Raw genomic sequence first — 21,561 nt, 5'->3', positions numbered from 1 at the left:
AGGTCCCTCCCCCTGATGGCTCTATTATGAAACTGCAGCATCAGTGAGGCAGACTATCAATAAACATGACTGACGTGTTTGGTACTCGGTCTGACCGAGCGTTTGAGGAAATGAGAAATTACTAAAACGAGGTTCAACACCTGCTAAAGAGACACGACGTGTTCAGTCAGCCATTATTTATTGAATTTGTCTTTTAACTGGTTTTACAAAAACATAAGGCAGCATATATGCAATTGTGAAACATAAAAGCTTTGCAGTTTTCAACATTAAATGATACTGATTAGTAACAAACAGGATAGGACATTTAGTGAGATTTACATACAAAAAAAAACAAAGCGAAGTGCCCTATGCCATTCTGAATTAATTTTGTCATCACCTTTGTGCAATAAACTGCAGAGAAAAGCAAAACAAAGAGAGGAAAGTAGGAGAGGAGAGAAGAAAAGGACGATAGTTTTAAATGTAGCTTATTCAATGTGGCACAAAATATTAAAAATGCATGCAGAGACTAGCCTAAGAAGAGAAGCTGTGCACTGAGTAAACATGGACACCTGCCGTATGAGCCTTTTGACAGTGTAGGTTTACATAAGAAAATGTTCAATCTTAAACCATTAACTTTGGGATTTTGGATCTCCAGAGAGACCAGCTCTCATAAAGAATTACATTTCTACCTTTACATTTCTATTTCAATCATCAAAACAAACTCATTTCTGCCATTCGTCCACAAGTTCAGGTAGTACAAGAAAAAAAAAGATTGAACACTATGGCTGACAGAAGAAAAGTGGTTGATTTTCTATTTGATAGTAAAGAGATTTCTGTAAACACTCGAAGTAAATTAGGAATAAAGACAACAAGCTGTAAACAACACATCAGCACACAAGAGAAGGTGAGAAACATGTCCCTCTCTTGTAGAATCCCATTCAACGAGTTCCAACACAGTTGATTAAACAAACATAAAGATATTCTGATGTCCAGAATATCAATTTTCCCATTCTGGTTTGTTAAATGCTAAAAACAGGAAACATAGAGATTATAGTCACAGTGATAAAGAGTCTGTAAGTACCTGAACATGGAAGAGAGAAAGATTTTGCTACACATAACTAAAAAATCCCGTGAAATACTTCCCTCATAGTTTCCAAACCATATTTCCACTTTCACACAACAATCAACAGACAGACTGACCTCACAGTCATTTCAGATTACCTACAGTCACACTGTGTGGAAGGTACCTGTGAGTGAGTTTAACCTGCAGGGAGATAAAGGTTATACTGCCACACTGAGGACAGTGAATGCAAATACAACAGCATGCCGAGGTCGGAGCTCAGAAAAAAAATCCCAGCATCATACAAGGGGAAAGTGGATCCTTTGAACATAATCAAGAATAACACTTGGGAAAAAATTGGAATATACTAAAAGTAAGTAAACTGATGCAATCAAGAGCTGTCAGTACAAATTTAAGTGTGACCTTTTCATGATATGTCTTTATTAAATGGTGTTCATAATAATTTGGCAATATATTTAAAATCATACTGATCTGAGCAAAAAAGTGCCAAATAAGTTTAGATAAAAACTGGACTGGACGCTGTATTAGTATGATATATACTAGTACATTAGTGTGATATATACTAATGCTGCGTATATATAAAAATACAAGCAGAGTCTTCCACAGAACATTCTACATGTTGTTGATGCAACTCAACATTCTGTTTTCAATCCTTATTTTCATTGTAATCCTCTGCAGTATTTCAACTACATACAGCTGTGAAATATGCATACAGTTTTGATGGCCTTAAGACGTAAGTTTCAGCAACATTTCACTTCAGCATTAAGTGATTTAAGTGCATCAAAAGACAGAGACGTGTTGCAGAGTGACAATTTTTAGAATAAAAAAAAAGATTTAGGTAAACAATAAGAGATTTAAGCAAGGAATTGGGCGCAAAAAAAGCACAAAGTCTGAATTCTAATGAGAACTAAAGCTCAAAAAAATGCAAAAATTCCTTCAACAGGCATAAAAATCACCAACTTGTAAGAGCTAAGTGTTTCAAAATACTGATTCGGACTGCAAAGGTGAGTTTGGCACTGAAGAGCCACAGGTGAAGCATACTGTATTGGTCATCACATAAAACACACAAGAGTACAGCATGTAAGGCGTTTACACTATTTAAAAAATGGCAGGAATACTGATAAAAAGCCCGCACGGCCGGTAATGTTTTGGTCCTTTGTTGCAATTTGACTGTAATGTAGAGAAAGTCGACTGTTCCAGCTCTGATGCAGAGACCAACTCCACCGACTAAATGGCGAAAAACTCCCTTTGCGACTGCAACACTTCACTGGTCAGTGGAGGAGATCTCTGTCTTCATGTTTGAGCCGCACGGCTTGGAAACGTGATGAGCTCAGGGTCAGTTATCCTCCTCATCGTCGCTGACGAAGCTGCGTCTGTCCTGACTCGTCTCGCGCTCTCTGAGGAAGGTCTGTCTGATCGCCTCCAGCTCCGTCAGCTCCAGACGGACTTTCTCCAAATGGAAGGAGCGCCGGTTCTGGATTTGCCTCATGGGGAACGGGTTCATGTCCACAAATGCGATGTTCATCAGTTTCCTGGAAAGTAGAAAATGACACAGCCCCGTTTGTCTAGAAGGATTTTCTTTCTTTATTCATGCTTGTTTCTGTGCAGATGTACTGAACTGTATTGGACATCATGATGTCCGTGTTTATCAGGTTTTGTTGTAACTTCAACTTGCATGACTTTACCAATATGTGCTGGCTACTGTTCCACAACCATCTGGAATATGGACTGAATTATCTTAGCAAATATTTGGGGCATTAATTGTCTCAAAATAATGAAGAATTCGGACTTAAATGATCTCCCAAAGCTTTCCTCACATTCCACCAGCAGGTCAAAGTCTACTCTTATCCTATGAAACATCTAAACGCGTTATGCAAATTGGTCTTTGTGTCTTGTGACATTTGTGTATTTTTTTTAGTTAAATTACTCAACAACACTTGACTGTCCTGACATGAAAATTAGCACAAGAAGAACTGTAATATTTTTGGGGATCATTTCACTCCTTGTACATTAACAATAATACTTACCAATACTAGAAAACAAAATGAACAAAAGAACTACCATTAAGTTTTTCATACAAAGCCTCACATGTCGGCACTGAGATACATTTCAGAGCTTCTCCACTGCTCTACTTCAAGGCCTCTTAAACCCTCAAAACTATTGCTTTTAACTTTACAATCAATGCTGGTGGATGAGGGAGATCTTCACTTTGCAGCAGCAGCTCTAAACAGCATTCCTCTTTCAATCAAATGTCCTTCCCTCATTCATACACAGAGCTGCTACCACGTCTTGTTGTGTAGTTGTTCATGACCTTGAGCCTCCTGGATACCCGTAAGAGAGGGATCTCATCAACTATTTCTAGATTATTATTTTTCTCTAAACTGATGCAGACACATCGTCCTGAGAATTTCATACTGCCATATTTTTGACTACAAATTGCAGTTACGATACCTTGAGTCCAGGATTGTGCGCGTGAAGTAACGAAGATACTTGAAGATGGCTGTGGAATCCTGCAGCTTCAAAAACTCCTCTTCTTTGTACTTGAAGAGAGCGAGGGCGAAACGAAATATGATCTGTGGAGGAAAACAGTCAAAGCAGTGACATCCACCTCATGACTTCCCCTGTGTGACTGTACACCACAACAGTATTTATCATGTCTGGAGGAACGGCTGACAACAACACATCCTCTGAGCACATTGTCAATGGTGAATTACCATTAAACCCTTTAGTGTCACTCTACCCTACAACTTGATAGCACCTTTAAACTTATTGCTTTTGTTGTCTGGCCCACAGTTTTGGTTTCCTCCACCCGTCTGATTGTGCTCTTTTGAAAGAAAACCTATACACCAACTGCTCAGCAACATAGTTGGACGGACAGGGGAACATAGTGAAGCATTAAGTAGCTAAAAAGCCAGATATTTCCTTTAGGAGTTGGCGAAGCCCAAAACCAAAAAAAAAAGGAGAATGAATATTGGACTTGCAATTATCTGGTATAAAAAAAAACATGAATTCAAATGAATGCTGGTGTTGCTCAAAACTACTGAAGCAACTGTATTCTAAAATATTTGCCATAAACATTTAAAAGAAGACGATATGTCAGTTTTGTGTTCTCAGATTATTAAAGACAGAAAAAAGTGTACAATCAGTTTGGTCTCTGTCATCGGCAAACAACTGGTGGGTCAATATATAATTGCAAGACTTTTTGTAACATAGTTGACATTTTTGCTGTTTTCAGGCCTAAAATAAACATGGCCGCCTATAACCAAACACCACATGGCATGTTTAGAGAAAGATTCTTCTAAAATATTATATATACAAATGAGTAAAATTGAAATTGAAAGTTATTTATAAAGATATTGTAGTAAACCTGTTGACGTGGTAAATCCACACTTGACTCACACACTACTTTATATTAAATAACTCAGAAAGCCTTGGAGTCTTGCCAGTCTTTTCTTCAGGAGGAAATGACATCATGTGGAGCAGGTCATGTGATCTGGAATTAACACACTTATTGAGAGGTGTTTTTGTAATGAGTAACTTAGTTGAAAGGGATTTCTCGGACACAGATACAATTAGTTATTTTCCATATGAAACTTGACATATTGCCAAAAAAGAAATATCTGTCATGATTATCTCAACTTTCTATAAAGAACACAATCAAAACTATTTTTGAATAAGCTCATTTTATTATTGCTTAGCTAATTAGAAGGTGGTTGTTATTAAATTCAGATGGCTATTTAGTTGACATTTTAGTAATATCCAGTCATTTTTAATTAAGAAGTGATTGTTTCCATAATAAATAATTATGGAATTTGTAAAGACATGATCATAATGAACATAAAAACAATATTTTTTTGCTTTTAATAAAAATGTATGCAAGATGTATCCCATGGACTTCAAAGTCCCTCAATGACATATTGACCCAGCAGACACAGTAGCATAATCTGGATCCACCTTATTTGCTAACTTTAAAATAGCTGCTTCTAGAAATGACACTTAAGAGAGCAGAATCTGTAAAGGCAATCACCCATTTCAGTGGGCTAAAAATCTGTGCAGAGCTGCAGGAGATGGCAGGGTAGGGTAATAATTTTCTGCAGGATCATTAATATAAGTAACTGTTTAACACACATGTATTTAAACCATTGTTAATAACATATTAAATAGTGGAGCTTTAGCTTTGCCACAACTCCAGCACTTTGTTTCCACCTAACCCAAAGACTAACTAAACATTCAACCCATAGAAGCAAGTAAATGTCAACTCGGGCAACTGAATCACAATTTCCAAAAATCTCCTTATCTAGTTTTTTTTCCATTTTCTTCCTAACTCTGTGAACATGTCTGGACATAAATGTGAAATTAGAGGATCACTGTTGTATTTTGCCCCTCTTACCTTTGGTCCTTCGAACAGAAAGGCGTCCCAGATCTTAAAGAGGATGTCGCTCACGACGCTGTCCACAAACACCACCAGGAACCAGTTGAAGGTGATGAGGGAGAAATCGACTTTGTGCTGGTCAAAGTGGGCATGAAGCCGCGGCAGCTTCTCACTCATCAGGTCTTTGAACACACGCTGGTCAACCTGCACAAACCCAAACGACACATTTTAATCTCTTTATAGCTAACCGAGGCTGTTACTTAAACTGCAGACATGGGGTCAAATCCAACAGAGGGAATGAAAACAAACAGTGACGACCATTGTGTTGCATTCCTGCTCTTGTAAGTCATCAGCAGCAGCCACAGTCACATGAATACCACATCAGAGACAGCAGAGAATCTTGTAAAATCTGATAAGGATGCAGCAACACGTCCTCAAGTTATTCACCTGTGAGCCGAGCAGAGTCTTGGTGTAATAGTCTCTTGGCATGAAGACCTCCACAATTGCTATAAGTGTCCAGAAGGCGTCCTCTTGGTCTAAATAGAGCAAGGCGATTGCTGCCAGCCTAAAGAAAAGACACACGATTTTAAAAAAATGAATTACAAAGCACAAAAGAAGAGAAGGAGACAAAGTAGAACTTCTCCAGTACCTGTTTAGTCCCTGACAGTAGCCGATATCTGGATTCCTCCAGGAGAAAGCCATCAGCACGTTCCTGAGTTTCTGGATGCCGCCTGCACTCGGGGAGGCGTAGTGCTTGTTGTTGGGCAAAGTACGCAGCAAGTCCAGCTCGATCTGCTTCGACGCCGGGTTGGGTCTCTCCCGGGCCACGTTCAGTAACGTCTCATAATAGTCTGGTGCCAGCTGGTCTCTGAACTTCTTGACATGGAAGGAGACACACCAGCGCCACACCTGGGATCGGTGCTCGTGGGGAACACCGCAGCGAACCAGCGACTTGAGCTCGGGGGAGCGAACCAGGTCTCTGTTCATGGTGCTGGCCAGGTAGTTCTCCCACTTCACCCCGACGGACACCTCCTGGTCCGTCATGGACAGAGACTTCAGCTCCAAGGCTCTCACCTTCGCAACCAGCTTCTCCTCCTCTTCCTCCTCCTCAGGGACCGTCTTGAAGCCGAACACATCATACTCACTGATAGTAAATCAAGACAGAGAGAAAATGAGGAGAAATCATCATCAGCCAGTGAATGCTCAAATAATTACTAGAGTTGCTGAAAGCTGGCAGGTTAAGAACACTTCCTCAACCAGTCTTCAGCTTCATATTACTCAGGGGTCTCCTGAATTTCTAACAATACATTTTTATGAGTCACAAAAGGACATGCCTGAGCTTGCATTGAAGACAGAGCAAACAGTAACAGAAATACCAATTAGCTGAGCTGGTTTTTCCAGTCAAGAATAAGCCCATGCAGCACTTAATCAAAGCAGGTCTTGTGAGTGTATTGTATCCGGTTCTGTTAAGGCCAGTGTTTCTCTAATGTGGTATTTTTTTCCTTGATTTGTTGTAAAATTCTGGTTTAGAAAAATGCTATGTCTACATAACACTGCACACCTTTTGTCTCACGTCACACTGAATTACAGCTACAGTGTAGCTATGCCTGAATTTTCTCACTACAATTCGATAGCTCATGTACTGTGCTCTGATTTTCTATTTTCCTTTACATTTCTATCATGAGATCTGCTGAACAATTTAACAGTCAACGTGCTTAAAAAAGAACAAATATAACTGGAAAAATTGTTGCATTTTCAACTTTCTACAGTCTCATTAACTATTCATCTCTATCATACAGTTTCAACAAAAATAACCAAATTTAAGTTTACAACCATGATACTTTTACAAAAAAGGTTAAAAATTGACCCAAAATAAATCATTTGCTTTTACCATATTCGGTAAAAAACGAAACATTTTGTACTCCTTCATGCAGCTGTGAAGCCATGAGTGACTCAGCTGCAACCAAACAGTCAGGTGACATAAATTCTGGGACTTTACAGGTGACCTGGGTCGAACTGCAGGCTGTGATAACACAGAGCAGATAGGAGACAAATAAAAAAGTAGTAAAATATCTAAAATATGTAGAGCCACCTTTTTTCCGAAACTGAAAAGTGCTTGAAGGCACTTGGAAAACTGTTGAACATGTCGACTTTAATTTTCTTTTAGGGGTTAGCATTAGCATGTAGCACTAGCAAGTTTGGTGAGCTGGGTTGCCTAGTTTCTTTGTCAGTGGTAAGTTTGCTTTGGGCATGGTAATAGCCTTGCAGCTAGCATTAGCATTTAGAGTTACCACTAGCAGGTTTGGACAGTCTATATGCATAGCTTCTTTGTCACTTTGTAGCAGTTGGCACTAGGTATTCAGCATCTGGCACTAGCTAACTGGCAGCATCAGCACTGGTCACTACCTGGAGCATCTCCTAATGGGCCTGGGGCAGTTGAACGTGGCAGTGCTGTTTGGATTGTGTAGCAGCAGTGTGAACTGCCACTAGTGGGGGTGAATCTGGGACGCCAGAGTTCACCGTCTAGCCTCCTGGAGGTGTTGTGTTACTAAATAGACGAAACACCGTTGAAGGGAGGTTTCCACCTGAAGACCCTCAGAGATGTGTTAGGAATCACTGCTCACTGGTGTGTATAGTGACGGGTCAGGGATCCTTGGTCCTTCATTGAGTGCACATCTTTCTTGTTTGGAGCACAAGTGTCTTGTATTTAAATTAACTTAAATTTTAGGAAAATAAATATAAAAAATCTCTATAAAAAATCTACTTTTGTAGTTATTTTTTAGATTTTTGGCATTATAACTTTGTTTTACAGTGCAAAAGACGTGTTTTTACTTCTTGCTACTTCTAGTCATGTTTGTGTTGTTTCCACAGAAGTTCAGGACTTTATATTGCAGTGAAAATGAGCAAACAGTGAGTAACAATGTGACAGGAGCAACGCAGAGAGCTAAAAAAAAAAAAAATCAAAACCCACAAGCACCTGTTCACCAGGCTTTCTTTTATGTACCTGACAGTGTTTGGTTTGAAGATGTGGTGCTCGTGCTGGTCTGGGCTCTCCACCTGCAGTGCGTCCTCTAATAATCTGGAAATGACCTCTCGGGCAGGACTCTGCTCTGAAGATGAACAGACTGGAGTCTTCACCTCTTGAAGCAGCACCAAATACTTACTCTCCACTTGACAAAGCTTGGCCTCCAGGGCCGTACACTGCAGCAAAGATAAGAGAAGAGGGCACAAACAACGTTTTTCATTTTCTCTGTTTGCCATTTTTAGGTTTGGGGCGTACCAGCTAAGGTCAATACTGGACTTCCCCTTAAGCTACTCAGACTTCCTTTTTCTATTAACAGAGTAATGTAACATTAACCACCAACACAAGATCGTACCTTTGCTTCTAAAGCCTTTTCTCTGCTCTCTGCATTTCTGCGCAAGACTGTCAGCTCCAGGATCTCTTTGTTCAGGAATTTGTTCTGAGATTTGTATCCTTGAAGACTGTCCTGAAAGTAAAAAAAACATACATTACATCAAGTTAATCTGCAAGAATTGCAGAATATAACAAAATATGTATTTTATAGTACTCCAAAGCTCATGAAAAGAACTCCATAACAAAATATCAACTTTTCCACTGAATCTATTTTCACACTAAATTCCCTCCTCAGAATAAGTGCTTCAGTTTATTATAATTTGCAGCTTTTTCATCTCTATCAGTTTGGCTTAGGTTTCTCCTTCTGTACCTTCAGGATGTCAACCTCCTGCTGCTCTTTATGAGGTGGTGGTGAACTGCCATCATTTGGGTTTCCGCTCTGCTCCGAACTCTGCTGTGACAGCTTCATGATGACTTCATCCTTTGCCTGGATCGTCTCCATCAGCATTCCCAGCTGGTCGTTAATCTCCCCAACCTTGATTTTCAGGCCCTTCAACTCCTGCTGCAGACTCTCCTTCTCCAGGGCGAGACGCTCCATGTGGACGCACAAGGACTGAACCTGTTCGTCTCTTTCCTGAAGCAGGGCCTCCAACTGCGTGACTCCATCCTGGGGTGCTTCTGGAGTTTGGGGCTGGTCGGGGGCTGCTGATGAATCTGGAGGCTGGCTTGGACGGCGGACTGTCGGCCTGTCACACTGGGAGGTTCTCAGAGTCTGTTGCAGAAGTCTCACCAGCTCCTGCATTATAAAGAGCATGTTTTGGTCACACCATCCTGCAGGGTTAGGATCACGGCTCACAGAAAATATGGTTTTAATAATTTAAATCTTTTCTTGTTTTACTGGAGTAGATTTACAAATTATGTTGTGGATGTAAAATACAACAAATCATCTCATCTCAGCAGCTACTTTTAGGTGGTTTTTCATTGCAGGAACTCAGAGCAGGGACAAGGTAACATCAATATTTATAGGAACAGACTCCTAATCGGCCCATTTGCTTCCACTACAGTGTAGGATCCATACATTGCTGTTGTTTGTTAGCCTATAAGGCAAACTACACTGTTGATAGTGTTGAAACAACCTTTGCTTCCGTTGTCTTCTCCAAATTTAGCCAATCAATGCTGAGCTCCAGATAGCAAGTATTCAGGGCTGCTCAGAAGTACCTACTTCTGCAAAGGTACTCTTTTCTGCTTTAAAAACAGCCCTGAAAGTGGTCCTAAAGGGGCAGTTTATGCAATGAAAATACACTCAAAGGTGCAAGCTATCCTAAAACTGAAAGTGCCTGCAGTGGAAAATGGTGCACAGAATGGACTACATTTGAATAAATTATTATGAGTTAATAGTGGTTTATTATAAAATTACAATATGTGAGAGCAGAAGTGTGCCTCAGGTTTTTTTTTTTTAGCCCATTACTGTACCTCAGTTATAATTACAAAATTATTATATTAACAAAAAAATCTCAAAAAGTATAAATTTTATCTAAAAACGTAGTATTACTTTGTTTAAGCATTATTTACTAACAGAACTGCAGGCATCAGGATCTTAGTAGCTTACTGCTTCAGCTGAACAATTTCCTGGGAGAAAACCCTGCACAGTGTTTGACAGAACCCATGCTGACCGAAGCAACACGTCACACAGGCACCACTGTGCCCAGATAACCCACCTTATCTAATTACAGAGCACGATATTCAATAACAACAGTTTACTATAGCTATGTATATCATTACACATACTGCAGGGAGGAAATGTGGCCAAATGTGCAAACATGTGGGTCGCACATTCGCAATGATGAATGTGCAACGTGTGCACTTACACAACCTACATGCTGCTGGTCATACAGACATTGATTAAGTAACTCTGTGGGATAGAATGAAGCATGCTGTGTTTTTAAGGAACAGTTTTCTAACAGAGGCAGAAAACTGCTCACAGAGAGGTCTGTGGATTTAACTGAATAACCGTAGCATCGTTTTGTTCAATAAACATTGCTGGTTAAGCATCATAAGCAACAGCAGTGTGTCCAAAAAATGTTGCTTGCATTTTGGATTAACTTAGATCATAATAGTGGTGTAAAGTAATAGAACTTAGTTCTGTGTAGGCCCAACATGACGTACAAGATACACTGCCTGTCCAAAAACAAACAAACAAAAAAAAAGAAGTCACTGATTAGTAGATTTCTTAGAGCTACTGTAGTGTAATATTTTGGGGTATGATGTGCTAAAAGTAAAACATGATATAATGATGGCAAATGCTATTAGACTGAAGACCAGAGTTAAAACATGTATAAAATACATAATGATGAATATTCTAGTAATGACTGATGTTTGATGGTATGGTGTGAGTCTGCGGAGGACACACACACACACAGCTGGAAGATCACAAAGTATGATCAGTAACTTTGATGTGAAGATACATGCCTTTTAGAAAATGATATGTGGAGTAGTCAAAACATAATGGTGTAAATTTAAGGTATTATAACTTTTAAAATATATTAGAAACACAACAATACCTAATGGTATAATATGCATGAAATCTATCACTAAATGATAAGGGTAAGATGCGGAGCAAAAAGTTTGAACATGTCTGCAAAAGATGACCTAATGATAATTTTATGCACGTCTTCTGTAAAGTGAGATCTAGGGTGAAATCTGATAATCTGATGCCATGATCTGACCAACAGATTTAGAAAAGTATAAATGTGTCAAAACTGTCACTCTTGTAGTCGTGGAAAAATGACCAACTCTCACAGCATAAAAGACGGTGCACAGCTCAGTATCTTCAGTTTATATTGGGGGTGTTAATCACTGCTAAGAACTACTCCTGGATTTTTGTCGACAATAAATCCTGCTGCCCTCCAAATGCTGACTTTTCTCTGTGACTTTTTTTTTTTTTTTTTTTTTTTTTTTAAGATCTTTAATGTTTAAACATGGTCAAATCGAAGACTCTGGCCCTTGATTTGTGACTTATAGTAAGCGTCATTTCTACACAGCTGTTTAGTCCCAATCATTTGAGTTTTCTTTGCATTGTGTGTGTTTAAATGCTCTTACTTTCACTATTAAACATAGCCATGAGTTCTACTGTTGATTTCCTCTGATCATCTAAGAGTTATTTCCACCCACATTTGTTCCTTGAAGATGATGGTTCACCACTCTCCTTCAGGTTTTAATAATGTGTTGGACGGTTCTTAACCCAATTTTAGTAGTTTAGTAGCAGTCTCCTTAATTGTTTTCTTTGCTTGATGCAGGCCAATAATTTGACCCTTCTGAGACAGAATAACTTCCTTTCCATGACCACAGGATATGTCTTCCAACACGGTTGTTTGAGAAATGAGAAGCTCCTCATTGCATCAGCTAGGGTTAAATAAGTTGTTGCAGCTGAAATGTATTCATCACTGCAGTAATTATCCAATAGAATGCTCTTACCTATTTGCTTAGTTAAATCCAAGAGGCGACTTTTTTTTGGATAGGCAGTGTATAAAACAACAGGATTAACAATACAATGGTGGACAATTGGTCCACTTAACCTCAACAGTCTCAGAGGTGAGTGAATATTTCCTCGTGTCCATCAGTGCTTACGGAGAGAGACACAGCTGACTTAGTTACTCAGAGTTACTCAGTTCATTCCTGTAACATTTAACCTGGGAGCACACCACACTTCCCAGGAAAAGACTCTAACACATGCTGTGTTTACTCATCGGCCTTGTTGCAGCCGTTCTGGCCATATAGCTTGTTTTAAAACACCAAAAACAGAAGAGAGAGTAATGGGAAGGAGCACCACAGCTGTGATTGTTGTCAGAAGAACTGCTGTTTCCTTGTTTCTTGCTTAAGCATGACTAACCATTTTCTGCCTTCCTGTGTTAGTGAGAACATTACAATTACACCAAACCACCCAGTCAGACATCAAAACCTCAGACTTCTGCTTCATTCATGTAAATGTAGTAAAATCACTCTAGTCATCTTGGTATTTCCCCTAATAGGGATAGTTCACACACTATGAAGACAATAGTGGTGCTTTAAAGCCTTTCTTTCTGCTGAAAACTCTCCCCTAGAATCTAATGTTCTCATGTGATCCATACACATGTATCAAATGCTAATACTAAGATTAATAACTGTACCTTCTGACTGGCCAGCTCTTCTCGGAGTTTGACCTGTTCCTGTTGCATCTGACTCAGTTCTTCCTGCTGGCTCTGGAGACGAAGCTGCATCTCCAAAGGTTTGCTGCCGTTACACTCCACTGCCGAGTTTTCAGCACTACGGGTCTCAGCGTTGCGACCGAATCTTCCAGAGCCCATCATGTCTCGAAGCAAAGGCCTCTTAGCCCGCGAGGGGTTACGCACAAAATCGAAAGTAAACGCCGATCCAAAGGAATCTGAGAGAAAAGAAAGAAGTTTATCAGATGGTACTGTTGGTCCGTCAGCGAGAAGGAACGTAAGCTGAATATGAGTACTACTCAGTGTGTGTGAGTGAGGCAGCAGAGAGTAGACATACGTCTGTGTGTATCTGAATGATGTTTCTGATCCGAGAAGTCCTTGGGTGGAGCATCCACCATCTCCCACTCATCTGCGCTGCTGTTGTTGTTCCCGGTGTAAAACACACTGCGTCTGTTTTCACCTGCTCTGCCCGGCCGCAGATATGACATGGAGTTCCTGTCAGAGAGGGAAAAGCTGTTCAAATCCACAGAGATAAAGGACATTGTAGAGGGAAACCTGATGGTCTGCTACTCTCTAAATGTTAGCATGAACAGTAACAAAGATCCTGAGTTGATATCTTTATAGTGGACTCAGAAGGCCCACAATCATAGAAATAGAGCTGCACAACTAGAGAGACCTATTCAAGTCAAATAGTGCCTTTTATTATTATGAAAGGAAAGTGAAGCATTAAATTGTACTTATGAAGGCATTCTTGAATGAAAATAAACACAGATTTTGACTGACAATAACTCAAGTCTACTAAGCTTTTCACACAATGTGTGTCTACTGCAAGCACAATAAAATGAGGTTTATATGTGTGCAATAGAATTCAGTTCTTGTGCGTCTCAAACCCTTGTTTATATCAGAGGTGTTTAAACCACATTCTTCAGCCATTTACGCCTAACAGAGCAAACACTGCATTTTAACCAATACAGCCATCTACAGCAGCCCCATGACAGATCACACCTCATTCTTGCTTTGTGAGCACAACTGTGACTCAAACCATCACAGTTTTGCTGATAATACTGTTGAGTTTTAGCTGCTTCTCTTCTGATTCCATGTTCCGGCTTCACTAACTGCTCTATCTACATATTTAGGAAGCTAAAAATAGCTGCCCTCCTGATTCCCATGTCTGTAAGAATGATTCTACTGATGTTTGGAGGCAAACATATCATCACACACACTAGTAGCTGTGTGTAAATGTACAACAATCTGTGCCATTACTAGTAGGCAGCTCCAGATTCCTGTGCACCTTAATAAGGGAACTCGCTTTCCATCGTGGACACAAAGCAAATTCCAATGCACATGTCACATTTTTAGCATTTCAGCATGTTGCACCTTTTAAATAGATGTGTTGTATGACCCAAAAGGGGAACTGTTGGTCGCTGCATACTAGAGCAACTAGCGAACTATAGTTGCAACCATTTCCTCTACAGTAGTCGGCCCCAGAGAGAGCTGGAGAGGTATTTTCTTCCCTCAATTCAGCTTTATCGGGGCACATAGCCGACAAACTAGTTACGCCTGTTCAGCAGGGACTCAAAACAAAGACTTGACAATATACTTCCTTTTTTTAAAAAAAAGCCCTTTTGGCACAAACTATGCCGTGGGAAGCTTCCACTAGGCGCCTGGCCTTACCTGAGCTCTGTACCAAAGTTTTTCAGGGAGAAGTTGAGGGGATTGTTGGATGCAGCAGAGGGTCCTCTGGCTGACTGGATCCCCACCATTCCTCCACCATCTGATTCCGTCTCCATGGCAAAGTCACTGCGGACTTTCTCCATGCTTTCACAGGGCTTCTCAAAAAAAATAGCATCTGAAATACAACACACAGCCCATTAGAATAAAGCAACATTAGTCCTATCACTAGTCCACACAGTCTGAATAAAGAGTAAAGCAACAGTGTGCATTACTCAGAACATTATTCACAGCAGTGTGGACGTCTGTGGATTCATGATCAGCTTTATACCAGTCAGTTATACTCTTGGTAGCATTTTCGCAAAGAAAAATGATTTCCTGTGAAGTACGAAATTAGTTGGGAAAGTGAAACACTTCATATAAGATGAAGCAGCTGGAGAGGAAACCAGTGGTCATGTGGACAAACTCATTCCAGTGCTGTTCAACTAGGACAGTAACTACTTGAGCTATCTGAGTTGGTATTTTCACAAAAAAAAAACCATTTATCTTGAGCGAGCTTTAATTAACACAGCAAATTTGTTAATGGCACAATAATGGGTACACACGTTACAACATGGTTTCTTTTACAGTCAGAAGCATTAGCACACAGTCCAGCATCTTGGTAATACTGAAAAGAAAACTTAGACATGTTAATCTTTTACTAAAAACGAGCAACATGAAACAGAGCTAAAGGGAGAATTCTGGTGAACTGACAGCCTGACTTCACATGTCTCCCTCAGTCAGTGACAAAAGGTCAAGGCGTACTGACGCTGAAAAACACAGGATGTGACTAAATATCCAAGCATGTTTAACCATTTTTGTATCACTTAAATTTGCTTTCAGGAAAAGCTGTGCTTCGGCTTTCATAGGTGTGAAACTATGCTGCAAGCTCAATACATTTCCGCTAAGCTTGACTCAGTAACTGTGAAATTTATCTTGAATAACTACAAATCAGAAAGCAATGCCATTTCATAAACATGTTAGACTATAAAAGTTAGTCTCTGTAAGACAGTAAATAGATAAGCTGGAGTTATAAAAGTTTACAATTACAAGTTGTCTATAACCTTCATGTCAGGAAGAAACAAGTATCACCAGTGAAAGACCAGCATTTTGTTTTCATAGAATTTACAATACAATAACACATGGAATGAGCATTAAAACAAGAGTTAAAGTAAATATGAGTTATTGTAGCTCAAAAGGAACAGTTAAATACTTGGACTCTGGCAAAACATTACTGCAAGATCCAGATCAGAATCAATGGACAACTGAACTCTGATCAGCAATTTCAGTATAAAACTAAAGCAAGATAACGTTCCAACAAGAGCAGAATGAAAGCTGTCTGACAACATGGTGAATGTAAAAAAAGCAATTCTATCAGCAACAGGGTTCAACTGAAGTCAACAGCTGGTGTCAGAGGAGCAACATTTTGTATTATCAGTGATTATAAACAGTTTGTCTTGTATGGGGCCACCATCCACCATTAAAGAATTCAAGTATAATACATTAGACTAAATACCACCACACTGGTAGTGATTAGCAGAGATAACAAAGGCAGACAGGCACCCAGACTATTCCAGAAAACACAAACATGTGTAAGGTGTGTATGATGACAGGAGAAGGAAGGAAGCTTCACAGTTCACTTCACTCAGCTAGAACAGCCAAAACAAGAAGATGACTGAGCGTCACGTATCTGGAAGCAGATTCACACACCAGGAAAACACACAAATTTATCTGAATTTCAATCCTTTATTAGCTGCAAATGTGGATGTATCCTTATCATTACAGGTTAAGCAGGGACGTTTAAAAATAAATAAATATGTGATGTTCACAGCTGCATTCAGTGTTTTAAGTTGGATTATGTACATGTAGAAACATATAGCTGCAAAATACATTTTATTTGAATTCCAAGTCTGTCAGCAGCTTGCTACAAAACAGTATTTTAACTATTACCTGCAAAGTTTTGGATAAAACAGAATGAATAGATTCAGATTGAATAAATACAGCCGGCAGGATAGAACAAAAAACTAAATCTGGCCGCACACGTGATTTTTTCACAATAACACGAGGTGACAAGCAGAGGGCTGTACTATGAATCAAGACTAACATGTTAGTGAGATATGTTGAGCCTAAATCCTGAGTTCTCAATGTCATGAAGGTGTCTCTCTTTTAACCTGCTAGATCACCATGGTAACCTGTTCCAGAGGAGGGTATATTCAGAGTTTGGGACTTAATTCGGCCGTAAGAAGCATCATCCTTATACAACTCTTTTCCTAATAATATTTTCTTTAAGCAAAACAGATTACCAGCTGAGGGAACACATTTAGAAACGTGTTGAGCCGTACGTTAACAATGCCACTGACAAACCCATGCAGTTACAGTAGGAAAACTGTATGCTTTGTTTTGCCAGGGAAACCTGCATGTATATATTCAGCTGGTGAGGCAGAAAATTCAGAAATATGTTCTTATGTTTGGTCCTGATTTGCTACCAAGTTGCTTTTACACTGCTGGTGCTGTAGCTAACAGATCATAGACTAGAAAATAGATTAGTCTTCTTCTGGTAATTACCATAGAATGCAGAATCTTCTATCAATAACATGAAACTCACTTTGATTTGAACAAAAACTGAAGTGACAGCATCAGACCTAAATGCATTTCTTCAGTATTATGTTTAAATATATTAAGTTTAAAGCTATAATGCGTAGCTGCCGCGTTTTCAACAAGTCATTGCATTGAGAATCACAGAGTTGTAAAATAGATTTGTTAACTTACATGATTAACAATTTTCTATCATAATTTCTGTCTTACATGGCATTGCTTTCTGTGCATGGATAGTGGATTTTACCATAATAAATCTTTATAATTATCAAAGCTCACCATTAATACAACGTGCTCCTCTTGACTGAAGTAGGAAGCACACGATCATCTATTTTGTGCAGAAGTTAAATTTCAAATAACATATCAAACGTCCCCTTTTTATGGCAGTGTATAGAGAACTGGATGAAGAAAACCAGAGTAAGCAAAGATAACCATCATTAGGCTTTAAGCTAGTTAATACAGGAAAGTCTGGTGATGTGTAACTTGTTCATAGTACAGTCATGAGCTTAAGATCCAATATATGGGTCAAAAGATAACTGCAGGACTTTTTGCAACATAATTGACAGGTATCATAGTTGATACTTTTTGCTGTTTTCGGGCCTAAAATCAACCAAACACCACATGGCATTTTTACAGAAAGATTCTTCTAAAAATATTATATATACAATTGGGTAAAACTGAAATTGAAAGTTATTTATAAAGATATTGTAGTAAACCTGCTGACATGCGATAAATCCACACTTGACTCACACACTACTTTATATTAAATAACTCAGAAAGTCTTGGAGTCTTGCCAGTCTTTTCTTCAGGAGGAAATGACATCATGTGGAGCAGGTCATGTGATCTGGAATTAACACACTTCCTTGAGAGATGTTTTTGTAAAGTTGAAAGTGATTTCTCGGACACAGATACAATTTGTTATTTTCCATATGAACTTAATAAAAAGAAGGCAATAAAAACTTTTTTTGAATTATCTCATTTTATTATTGTTTAGCTAATTATAAGGTGGTTGTTATTGAATTCAGACGGTTATTTAGTTGACATTTTAGTGATATCCAGTCATTTTTATTAATAAGTGATTGTTTCTACAATAATTAATTATGGAATTTGTAAAGACATGATCATAATGAACATAAAAAACTTTTTTTTGTTTTTACTTATAATAAAAATGTATGCAATATATATCCCATGGACTTCAAAAGTCTCTCAGTTATATATTGACCCATATACAAGCAAAGACAAATTTTGATAAAGACACATCCAAAAAGAAGAGGCAACTATTGGGCGAGCTTTTTCAGGAGGACTGGACACAAGCACACATTACTTCCATCATGATAACACATCAGGTTTGATATCAGCTCATTTGCTTCGCAATCGAGCTTGTTTTCATTGTGCTTTCTTTGTGAGTACATGAGTACAAAATCACACCCCAGATAAAGTTGATTTGAACTACTTTCTTTTATCTTGTGTTTATTCTCATTTAATCAGTCTGATGAAGCCACTCCCACACGCTCTTTCAGTAGGAACTTGGGAACCTGGCACGCAAATGGCTCCTGTGTTTGTAGCAGTTGTGTAAATATGAGACCTTCAGTGTTTACCTTCAGCTGGTGCCTGGACATGAAGAGACCGACTGGTGACCTGGGTGTCCAGACTGTACGTAGCTAGTGTATAAATGTGTGTGTGTGTGTGTGTGTGTGCTTACCATTATCTTTGCCTACAAGGCCAGTGGGAGGATAGGCCAGCGTCGGTGAGCTCCAACTGTCTCTCTGACCTGTGCCTCGGGTGTTACTGTACTCCCAACGTTTCTGCTGCAACTGCTGGAGCCAGTAATGCATCACCTGCTTGCTGGGGGCCTAAAAACACACAAAACACACACACACGGTTGTTCAGCTGGATGGACAAAAATAAAAACTTCATCTGTGAGAAAGTTTCAGGATGCTATTTTAAACACAGTCTTCTCACACTTCTGTTTAAAATGGAAAATCAATCTTGTGTTAAAGGTCCCAAATTGTGGTGCTTTCCAGCAAATTAATGGAAGTTTCACATGTCCCCAATATGTGTTGTTCAATTTTTCAGCTCCAAATACTGCAAAGATCTTTCATGTTACTATGACTGAGTAATTGCTGGTTTTAGTCTTGTTCTAAATGGGCTGTTGTGTGTGTGGCTTTAAATAATGCTCTCTTCAGGAAGAAGACTCTCTCTGTGATTTAGAGCATGACAGCCGACACAAATGTGATTAAATGTGTGAAACCAAGGCTTTCTATTGTTTTCCAAGTGACCATTTCACATGGTCATATAACTAATTCAAAGTACAGCTGTTGTTTTTAACTTGTGTCTTTGGTGAGTTTGTCAGATGACCGTGAGGTAATAAAAATCAGTTGTTTAACTGTGCAGAGCAACAGCTAGAAAACATCAATGAAGTGATTTTTGGTTATCACATACTCTTAATGAGCTGCGTTTCAGTCACTATTTCCACTTGTACTGTCGTCTGACAACAGAAACATAAAAATCTGTGAATGAATGAAACCTTTATTGGTGATCTGGCATATTAAAATGCAGTATATGTGAGCACAGAGAGCAGGAGAGAAGGAAACCGATGTAAACACTGTATCAGTTCTGGCTACACTGAAGCCTAACAGGTGACATGAAAACACATTATCCATGCTAGTCTTTGTTTATTGGTTTAAGAGCGCTCCTTCCACCATCTCTGAATGTCCCCAAGTATTATTGTTACTACACAACTCTGACCTCTGGGCATACAATCAAAGCCAATGGTAATATTAGCGAAATTATCCACACAACGTGCCAACACTAAAGATTTTCCCTATAGTTGTGGTGATATTGCTATCAAAAATAAAAGTAACCCACTTGGTTTTTAGTTCCTCATATGCTGGGAGTACATGAGGAGTTTTGCGTTCACTCTTGAGGCCACAAACAGAACATCTGGTGGGCTTTGGTCAAAACTGAGATATTTTAGAGTTAGCAGAAGCAGCTCTAGAACGTAAATAAATGTGGCAGACGACAAGGCAGGTGCTCATTCTGAACCTGGAAGCAGGCCATAGACAGGGGATGAGGCTTATACAAAGGTTCAGATACACAACTATTGGTTCCTCTGTTGAGGAATAAAGCTCCTAAAGCTGGGAGGCTATCTAGTTGTGGAGGGCTTAGAGGAATGGCAGAAGTAAGTGTCTTCATATCTTCACATCAAATGGATTCTCAACATATGGGAACTTTACAGATCAAAGGTTAAAGACACGTAATTTCTGTATAACGACACATTAAACAGGGAAATGATAAAAGCTGTGCTAAAGACTCCACGGGTTACTATTAAGATCTGTCATGTGAACAAGCAGACGCTGGTTTCAGTCTCAGTTCCAGCCTCTGGGTACACAAGCTGTTTGGTATTAACCATTCACACCATCTGCTGAGGAAAAAAAGGCCTCAGTCGGAGCCAGGCTGGGCACAACCAGGGGCACCTGTCCTGCCCCTGAACCCGTCACTGTCATATGACAGGACAGTAAAGGCATCATCACATGAGATGACTTGGGCCAAGAAGGCGGGGATGAGCTCATGTGCATGTAAACCAGAGCCTAAACATAAACAGTGGTGGCTGACAGTGTGTTCTGGGGGGTGAAATCAGCTGCGCCATTTGCTGATGAATCTCTGGTCTGGAAGTGATTTTTAAAGCAGCATTTTTTTTGCTGCTTCAAAACTAAATGACTGAATCACGTCCCTGTCAGCAGAAAGCAAAGCTGAGGATAAATCAGTGAAGTTACAAAGGGTGTGTCTGCACATAGAGAAGAAAGGAAGTGACAAATGACAGCTTTTTTAAAAAAGAAAAAAAAAACAAGCACTGCTGTCACACTAAAAACACACATGCTGGAAACTTCGTACCTTGAGCAGAAACTCCTTCTCTCCGGTGCGGATCTCAAACTGACCCTCCTCCGCCTCCACGTCGTAGATGAAACACGCATCGCCTACTTCGATGTGTCCGAGAGGCAGGACGTCTTGGGGAGTCTTGAAGTAATACAAGTAACATTTCCTGGGATCATACACGAACCACCGCGGCTTGTACCCCCTCAGAGGCCCCTTGCCGGACAGTTTGTTCAAGTAGCCGCACAGCTTGGAGGCCTGCTCCTTGGCGCCTTCGACCTCCGCCACATCCACGGACTTGGAGGCGACGATCCGGGAAGCCGTGCAGAGGTTCGCCTCGCTGCCATCCTCCACTTCGTGCATCTTTCCTCGAACTTTCTTCTTCGTGCAGCGC

At 39.7% G+C, this 21,561-nt stretch overlaps 1 protein-coding gene across 1 annotated transcript; it reads right to left on the bottom strand.

The window, feature by feature from the left end:
- Positions 1 to 161: 161 nt before the first annotated feature.
- Positions 162 to 21,530, bottom strand: tbc1d2b (TBC1 domain family, member 2B). The gene is made up of 13 exons (XM_023289380.3): positions 21,189 to 21,530; positions 18,997 to 19,147; positions 14,664 to 14,838; positions 13,327 to 13,484; positions 12,954 to 13,207; positions 9,158 to 9,583; positions 8,810 to 8,920; positions 8,437 to 8,633; positions 6,082 to 6,576; positions 5,880 to 5,997; positions 5,451 to 5,636; positions 3,512 to 3,633; positions 162 to 2,592 (listed from the first exon to the last, which is right to left on the bottom strand). Exons 1-13 carry the CDS (start codon positions 21,528 to 21,530, stop codon positions 2,397 to 2,399), a joined length of 2,931 nt encoding a protein of 976 aa, XP_023145148.2. The 3' UTR covers positions 162 to 2,396.
- Positions 21,531 to 21,561: the final 31 nt, after the last annotated feature.

This window comes from Amphiprion ocellaris, chromosome 3 (genome assembly GCF_022539595.1).
Source record: "Amphiprion ocellaris isolate individual 3 ecotype Okinawa chromosome 3, ASM2253959v1, whole genome shotgun sequence".
NCBI classification, from domain to species: Eukaryota; Metazoa; Chordata; class Actinopteri; family Pomacentridae; genus Amphiprion; species Amphiprion ocellaris.
The sequence above is the reverse complement of the archived record's forward strand: the minus strand, read 5'-3'. Positions and strand labels throughout refer to the sequence as shown.

What these genes read in the sequence shown, in the direction of transcription:
- tbc1d2b (XM_023289380.3), bottom strand. Translation starts at nt 21,530, where the DNA reads ATGCACGAAGTGGAGGATGGCAGCGAGGCGAACCTCTGCACGGCTTCC. An exon ending in AAAAGGCTTTAGAAGCAAAG is followed by an intron (nt 8,634 to 8,809) that starts GTACGATCTTGT and finishes TCTTTGCTGCAG; the next exon opens with TGTACGGCCCTGGAGGCCAA. An exon ending in CGCACAATCCTGGACTCAAG is followed by an intron (nt 2,593 to 3,511) that starts GTATCGTAACTG and finishes TCTACTTTCCAG; the next exon opens with GAAACTGATGAACATCGCAT.